Source organism: Sinocyclocheilus rhinocerous, unplaced genomic scaffold (assembly GCF_001515625.1).
Source record: "Sinocyclocheilus rhinocerous isolate Xijiao unplaced genomic scaffold, SAMN03320098_v1.1 scaffold799, whole genome shotgun sequence".
Taxonomy (NCBI): domain Eukaryota; kingdom Metazoa; phylum Chordata; class Actinopteri; order Cypriniformes; family Cyprinidae; genus Sinocyclocheilus; species Sinocyclocheilus rhinocerous.
Genome location: NW_015636538.1, coordinates 68,775 through 76,662, shown reverse-complemented (window position 1 = coordinate 76,662; position 7,888 = coordinate 68,775). Strand labels below are relative to the sequence as shown.

At 39.9% G+C, this 7,888-nt stretch overlaps 3 protein-coding genes across 3 annotated transcripts in view; 1 reads left to right on the top strand and 2 right to left on the bottom strand.

Moving 5' to 3' along the window:
- The first annotated feature begins 2,468 nt into the window (after positions 1-2,468).
- LOC107747880 (pentraxin fusion protein-like) lies at positions 2,469-3,558 on the top strand. Its single transcript, XM_016562497.1, has 3 exons — positions 2,469-2,522; positions 2,935-3,026; positions 3,149-3,558. Exons 2-3 carry the CDS (start codon positions 2,963-2,965, stop codon positions 3,556-3,558), a joined length of 474 nt encoding a protein of 157 aa, XP_016417983.1. The 5' UTR covers positions 2,469-2,522; positions 2,935-2,962.
- A 1,128-nt stretch (positions 3,559-4,686) lies between these two features.
- On the bottom strand, positions 4,687-6,204 carry LOC107747845 (uncharacterized). Its single transcript, XM_016562456.1, has 2 exons — positions 6,136-6,204; positions 4,687-5,455 (listed from the first exon to the last, which is right to left on the bottom strand). The coding sequence occupies exons 1-2, from the start codon at positions 6,162-6,164 to the stop codon at positions 4,759-4,761; spliced, it is 726 nt and encodes a 241-aa protein (XP_016417942.1). The 5' UTR covers positions 6,165-6,204; the 3' UTR covers positions 4,687-4,758.
- Positions 6,205-6,215: 11 nt separating this feature from the next.
- LOC107747879 (proline-rich protein 35-like) overlaps positions 6,216-7,888 on the bottom strand; it is a 7,331-nt gene continuing 5,658 nt past the window's right edge. The window contains exon 3 of the mRNA XM_016562496.1: positions 6,216-7,743. Coding sequence (XP_016417982.1) covers positions 6,216-7,544 — 1,329 coding nt within the window. The 5' untranslated portion in view covers positions 7,545-7,743. The remainder of the gene's footprint in view (positions 7,744-7,888) is intronic.

Below are 7,888 nucleotides of genomic sequence, written 5' to 3'. Positions count from 1 at the left end.
ACATTTGGGCGGCGTTATGCAAATCTTCCCACATCGTGACGTAGACATGTGGGGGCGTGTTAGAACGAGGCGTTTTAGGAGGGCATGGACAAGTCTTAACTTTTATAAAGAATATCTCTTTGGATTTGAGACTTTAGTCTTTGCAACTTCTTTATGCACCAAGAGCTTGTAACACTCCAAAGAGAAAGGAAACATTTAAATCGCATCATATGACCCCTTTAAGTGAACTATTGAGAATGCCAGTGCGACGTGTGTGTGTTCTCTTTAAAAAGTCCACCGGAAACGAGAGCTGCGCCAGGAAAATATCTGCAGCGCCTCCTACTGCACTGCGATGGAATAACAAGCTCGCTGAAGGCGCTCAAAGAAGACAATGCGTAAAATTCTGTCAGAAATGTGCTTCTAATGGTTTTCACCTCTTGTGGCTCCAGATTGTGGCTTCAATTTAATTTTAGGTAACGCGATTGATGTTTTTGGGGAACTTGGTAAGTTTTAGAAATGTAGATGCGCGTCCAGTTACGCAGAGACGTTTGTACATGTTTAAAGTTATATATCCTGTTGTATCTGTACAATAAGCCGTTTCATATGTGAAAATACATCTAAAAACATGACCGTTTATTTGAGTTTGTGCTAATGCTGGACCACTTCACTTCATGTCCACTAGAGGTCGCGATTGAGCCTCACAGATTCCCCACAAGAGTGGTTCAGTCAGGGAAGATTATTGATGCTTGATATTTACCTCACAAATGAAGGCTGTGAAGACAAATTGTTATTATCCAGGGCTATTACTAAATAATTAAACATTAAAATATTCCAGAGTTTGATAAACAAGCCTGTTGAAATATTGTTGTCCCATGTATTTTACATGTTTACTGTTAAAAATATTTTCTGATCGTAATCAACAAATTAGATTATATATGTAGGCTATAGGCCTGTGTGTGTATATATTTATTTATTTTGTCTGCATTAGCCTATTTCATTTAACTTAATGAAGTTTTGAAGAATGATATATGGTCTCTAATCATTTTATTAAATCGTTGGAACACTTGTTATTGAAGAAATGTATTCATGTTTTTAGACAATATAACATAAAAAGAGCATGATGAATCTCACTTTGGCAGCTTGAGTTTTTATGTGCGCTGAAAAAAGTGGACGTGGTGAAAGAGGAAGGGATAAGAGCTTGAGGTAAGCAGTTTTGTTTTAGCGCCATGTCGCGTTGATTTCATGTTGCATTTTTATTGGCTGGTCAGTAAATGTGGATCGTAGGAGCAAACACACTGTGCGATCGCCGATGATCGTGCTGTATTTTTGACACTGTCAGGAAATGATCGTACCCGCAATGAAAACTCTGAACACAATGTAAGTAGATTTTAAGATTTATTAGTGTTTTTGATATTTCGTAAATATATTTTTTAAACCTGTCGCTATTAAGTTACATATTATTCTTCCATTCAGTGTTTGTGTTTCTTATCAGAAATGTTAAATGTGTCTAACCATTTATTTTGGCAAATGTCAACCAGTTATTTTTAATTTGCTGTAGTCCTTTGGTCACAAGACCGTGACAATGGCCGTCTTTGAACCTCTCTCTCACTGTAAGGACATTAGGATGCCACGATCACAGAAATCGCCACGAGTGTGTAACCATGCCAATCTTTCGTCTGGGACAGCCGATAATCGTGCAGTGTGTTTTGGGCTTTATAGTATATAAATATTAGCTCACATGCTCCATATGGTTTTTCTATAGTATGTGAATGAAGTTGAAAACTGTTTTTTATGAAGTTCAGCATGTCATTAACAAATCAGATAAAAACATATTAAGTGACCAGGTGTTCTGATTCAGGCCCATTTATTCAAGGACTTGATTAGCTGGATCAGGTGTGTTTAATTAAGGCTGAAGCTAAACTCTGCAGAGCTATGGCACTCCAAAATTGAAACTGAGTTGAGTATTTATTAAGTTTTATTTTCACCTCAGCATTAACGCTCCACACTCCAGAAATGCACTTATGAGCTAGTCTGCCAACCACCAATAAACAACAGAAGCTTAAAACAAACTTATGGAGGAACTGAGTGCATGAATAAATGCAGAATAAATAAAATATGTGACATATGTCAGAAAACTACATGTTACAAACAAATATAATAAATACAGTTGTAGTTCCTTAACCCTTTTCTTTTAAACCAGGGTTTGATTTTCGTCCTGTAATGGGACTCATTCTGTACATGGATTTTAATTCAACTAACCATAATTCATTAAATGATTTTGATCATTAAGTCAGTGCATGTATGTTGTCCTTCATATTTTCCTCCATCAGTTCTTTTTGGCATAAGCTGCTTGGTTTAGATCTGTGCTTGATTCTTCATATCTGTATCGTCTTTTCACAGTTTATTTTGTAAATCATATAGTGTTTTATATAGTGTTGCTCTGGGTTTTTTTTTTTTTTTAAAGTCTCTTCTGCTCACCAAAGGTTCACAGAAGAAACCCCTAATCTAATAGCTGTTCTCTCACATAAGATCTACTAAACATTGTAAGTATTAACATTGTGTTTTTGGCCTGGTTTCACTGGCAGAATTAGGCCCTAGTTAAATTAGGCCATTTAAGTAAATTTTTTTTTTTTTTTAAATGTGCTTTTTTTTTTAAATGATCTTGATACAAATGAATGGCGTTGACATTTTAAGAATTGTCAGTATGAGTTGCTTTCAGTTAGAAAAGCTCAAACATGCATTTTAGTCTGGGACTAAGCCTCGTCTGTGTGTTGTCTTTTAAAAATAATGTTTTACTTTGACACTTATAAAATGTGATTTAAATTAACAATGAGGCAGTGAAGAATTGATCTATTAAACTAGGAGTGATGTTTTTGCATTTTTACCAGTCAGAGGATATACTATACAGTCCTTCTTGCAGACAAACTATTTATTATTTTTTTTTAATACAAAGTGCAATCATTTTATTCTTCAGACCTGAAGCATGATGTTGATGCCAGTGGTTTCGTTTTTCTGTCTGCTCTCTCTGACACCAGCGGCTACTGAAGGTACCACATTTTTCAATTATTGATCACGTGGATTATTATGAGTGGGAATTTTTTTTTTTCTTCGCTTTTTTTTTTAATTTAAAAAAAAAAATTTTTTTACGGTTTGTGATTTTGTCTTGCAGTGGGCCTCAGTGGTAAAGTGCTTCTATTTCCAACCAAGACTCACACCAGCTTTGTTAAACTCACTCCTGAAAAGCCACTGAATCTTTCAGCATTCACACTCTGCATGCGTGTCGCGACAGAGCTCCAGGACGAGAGGGAGATTATTCTGTTCAATTACCGCACACACGAGGTTGATGAACTCAACGTGTGGAGACGTAAAGATGGTTGTCTGGGCTTGATTATTCAGTCTAATGGCGATGAAGCTTTTTTCCACCTGCCGCCTCTCTCCACATTCCAGACTCACCTGTGTGTCACCTGGAACTCTGCGACTGGTCTCACTGCCTTCTGGGTGGATGGACAACGCAGTGTGTTCCAGATCTATAGAAAAGGTCTGTCAATCCGTCCTGGCATGTCAACCAGTTATTTTTAATTTGCTGTAGTCAACAAAATAATTGTTCCGAGGTTCAATGTGTATGTGTATGTTTATTCTCTGACAGCAGAATTGTAATAATTATCACGTCTGTGGTGACCAGCTGCATTCTGACACCTGTGTTTGTGGCAGGTGACCTTTCAGATGCATGTGTAAGAAAGCGGACGAGAGGTTCGGGGTGTGTCTCCGTTCAGGTTTTCTGTCTGGGGCCCGTCGACCGTCTCGTCCCTGCAGCTTTGACCTTTCAGTGTGGAGGAGCTTCTTCTCAGGTACGACTCACGGTCACAGTTCACCTTTATCACAGCAGAGCAACACGTCAGGAACGATACTGTACACCTGTAAGCACCGTATCACTATGTATTAGAGCAAACCGCTTTACCCTACAGCCCTCCTAACCGAAACATTAACCTCTTTCACACAATCTGTCCGGTTGTATTTATTATGCAGTCATACTGTAAACTACACTTCACCTAAATATGTATTTCAACACTGTCTTGCAATGCAGAAGCAAAGATATTCACACAAGCACTAAAATAATTTGATCATTTTATTGCAGGATTTTTTATGCATCTTAAATGAACACAAAATTCACACTGATGAAACAGTAATGTGAGATTAGCAGTATCTTCCTTCAGTTTTTTGTGTGAAACAATCATCTTATGTGCATCTTGTTTGAATGTTGATTATTTACAGAAGACAAGAAGTCTTAAAACAAACTTATGGAGGAACTGAGTGCATGAATAAATGCAGAATAAATAAAATATGTGACATATGTCAGTTTCTATTATAATATATTTTAAAATGTAATTTATTCCTGTGATTTAAAGCTGAATTTTCAGCATCATTACTCCAGTCTTTAGTGTCACGTGGTCCTTCAGAAATCATTCTAATATGAGGATTTGCTGTTCAATAAACATTTAAAAAAAAATTTTTGTTTGTTTTTGCAGAAACTGTGATACATTTTATTTTTCAGGATTCGTTTATGCATAGAAAGTTAAAAACAAATAGCAGTTATTTGAAATTGAATCTTTTGCAGCCTTATAAATGTCTTTAATGTAATTTTTGATAAATTTGATGCTGAGTAAAAGTATTAATTTCTTTAAAAAAAAAAAGAAGCATAAATTTAGTCAAGTGTGTCCAAACATTTATCTTGCAATGTAAATGATGTAAGTTCTTGTTTATTTTTCTTGTTCATGTTCGCTACACCAGTGTGTCGGTGGTTGTTAACGGGCTGGTCGGACAAAGCGTGTCCAGATGTTGAATGGACGACGGTCTGTTGGGTGTTTTGGAGCAGAGAAGGACACTTGAGTCGGCTTCACACTTCGTGGTTCTGCTGTGCCACAGAGCTTCAGCCGTCCCGTGCCGAATCGCCAGCCCGCCGTCAGACAGCACCTCTGTCTTCACCACAGGCAGCTGGGATGGATTGAGTTTCATCAGCACATCCAGAGAGCACTTCTGCCTTTCTTTAACACCGCTTCCTCGCTCCACCGCATCTCCGCCGTATTTATCATCCTCCTCTTCCTCCTCGTCTTCCGTCTCGGAGCAGTTTTCATCTCCTGTGTCTTTTGTTTCTCCTAGAACGTCTCCAGCGACGTTCGTGATTCCCACCGTGTCTTTTTTGATGGATAGATCGAGCGGCCCTTCGTTGGAGCGAGTTGTGCGCTCCAGCGCCTGTTGAATGTGCGACAGCTCCGACCGGATCTTTCCCAGGTGCGCCCACAGGTGGCACTGCTCCGGCAGAGATGCTGCACGCTGCTCCGTGTTCTGGTACTCCTGCAGTAACGTGCTGAAGTCCTGCAGGAGCACAGCTGCTGGGTCCGCGTCTCTCTCCATTCCTCTCTGTCTCGCCTCCAGCTGCTCAGACATATGCGGCGGGGACGAGACGTCACTGCGGGGGCTGTGAAAACACAGTTTAATTGTATCTAAATACCATTCATCAATTCCATCCTGACTGAGCGTGTAGTACATAGAGAGAGAGAACACTCAAGCAAGACATCCCAGATATAATGCATCTTTTGTGTATATTTATATATAGATGCAATGTATCTGGTATGTCTGTTTCTGGATATCTTAAAATACTCCTTATAATCTTATTTTCTCTCATAAAGCAACAAGCACAAGAGATCATGCTTTACAGTGCTTTTCAACATTGGTGTAATTGGTGTACTTAGGCTAAACGTGAAGTTGCGTCCACAATACTGGTTTAATAAGGTAAAATCATTGAAACACACTTTCAGATAGTTTATTGCTTTTTAAAATGTGACATCTGACAGTCTTATAAAAATAAAAGACAAAAAGTAGGTTATGTATTCATTAAGAAATAATTCATTTATATATATACATTTTTTAAAACATTTTTATAATTTTGTATATAATTTTTTGTTTGCAATTTTATATATTGTTATATTTGTGTATATATATATATATATATATATATTAGGGTTATGTTATTGTAATTTTTATTATTATTAATAATAATACATATATTCATTTTTATTAATACAAATATATTATACTTATTATTTATTTATTTAATATATATGTATATTTATAATACAACAGGTCCTGTCATCTTACCTGTTGTGTATTGGCAGCCTGCTGGACATCAGGGAGGTGATGGACGTAGATTTGTGAGCATTTTTCAGAGAGTCGAGGACTCAAGAGCTTGGCAGCCTGCTGGACATCAGGGAGGTGATGGACGTAGATTTGTGAGCATTTTTCAGAGAGTCGAGGGCAAACTCAAGAGCTGGTTTCTTCTCTCCTGGTGCACCATGGGAGTCCAAGGACATCGCTGTCCTCTTTAGACTTTGCTCTCTGATGAAGGAGGCGTCCTGCTGCCAGCTGCTCTTCCCTTCCCTGGACCGTATCCTCTCCTTTACGCCGTGGCTCGGTTCTGGGGAGGAACAGGAGGGCGATGGCCAGGCCGCGGGTGAGGATGTGGGCCGCAGGGCCGGGACCTTCCACAGGTTGAGTTTGGGAGGGTATGAAGGGGCCGGCAGGCTTACTGTTGGCGGTTTGATGAGCTTTCCAGTCTCTGAGGACGTCGAGGAAGGCGTGGCTCCGAAAGTGTGCTCGCACAGGAAAGGGTAATACAGGTGAGGAGGAAGTAAAGAATGCTCTGAGTGTCTTTGTGCATGGGTTGATGCCAGGAATGGCAGCGGTGCGCTTGTGTTCGCCATACTCGCTGGTAAGCTAAGTGCTGGATTTAGATACGAAAGGAGTCCGGGAGCCAACGGATATCCAACGCCGAGCAAAGACAGATTGAAACCCGGTGTTTCTGGGCATTCGATTTGACCCGTTGATGCTGGTGGAGGATAACAAGACAGAGAAGACACCACCGGATCTGATTTGGGCTTCGCACCAGACGTCTGGTTGCTTAAGATGCGCCATTGCTCTGAAAGCAAAGCAGCCGGTCCAGACAGACACGTTTTGGACAATCTATAGTGTCTGAGTTTTGACTCCGCTTCGACCGAACGTGCTCGCAAAAGTTGCTCCTCGAGCGAGAACACGTCGGCCATCACGAGGTCGGCTTCTTGCTTTGATCGCTTGCTTCCTCTCGAATCCATAGATTCAGGATTCATAGCCGTCGATGAGTTTGTCTCCACCACTTCTTCGTCTTTCTCTGCTTCTCTTTCAGATTCTCCTTTCTCACCCTCCTCCAGACTCGCCGCCGAATGCGAGGGCTCGTCTGACATCGCGACCCGCTCTGAGTGGCCTTTAGTCGGGCTACGTGAGCGAACGCCTCCCTGCTGGAGCCGGAGCTGCTCTTTTTTATAAGGCCAGTCGGACTCGATGAGCAGCGACAGGGAGTTCTTGCACAGGCTGTACTTCATGTGGTTGTACAGGTGTGATTTCTCCATGCAGGTGAACGGACACTGGAAGCATTTGTAGTTGTAGGGTTTGCCCCAAGGCCTCGGGATGTAGTGCGGCTTTTTGGGCTTGCGTTCCTTGTGTTTAAAGCCCACCTTACAGTCGTCCTTCGACATGGTGCGATATGAAAACAGTCGCAAAACGGGTTTCTCTCAAAGCTGGATTTCTGAGGAGCTTGTATGCTTATGGTTACGTCTTTGTTTGAGGACAAGTTTGCATTGAGTGTGTGTTGTAGGATGAATTGTGTGTGTAAACTTGTAAACTTGTATTTGGTCAGGACTGGGATCATGTGGGAACGCAGCCATCAGATTTCAGCTGTTGAGAAAATCAAGAAAATATGATTACATCTTTGATTATAAAATATTATTTCTTTAATCATTTAAAATATTTAAAATCGTTATATATATATATATAATATATTTTTACTTATTATTATTATTATTATTATTATTATTATTAT

Bases quoted from the DNA above. Each gene is read 5' to 3' on its own strand.
- LOC107747845 (XM_016562456.1), bottom strand. From the start codon at position 6,164: ATGTCCAGCAGGCTGCCAATACACAACAG. The intron at 5,456-6,135 runs GTAAGATGACAG...GTGTTTTCACAG, and splicing joins AGGCTGCCAATACACAACAG to CCCCCGCAGTGACGTCTCGT.
- LOC107747880 (XM_016562497.1), top strand. From the start codon at position 2,963: ATGATGTTGATGCCAGTGGTTTCGTTTTTCTGTCTGCTCTCTCTGACA. The intron at 3,027-3,148 runs GTACCACATTTT...TTTGTCTTGCAG, and splicing joins GACACCAGCGGCTACTGAAG to TGGGCCTCAGTGGTAAAGTG.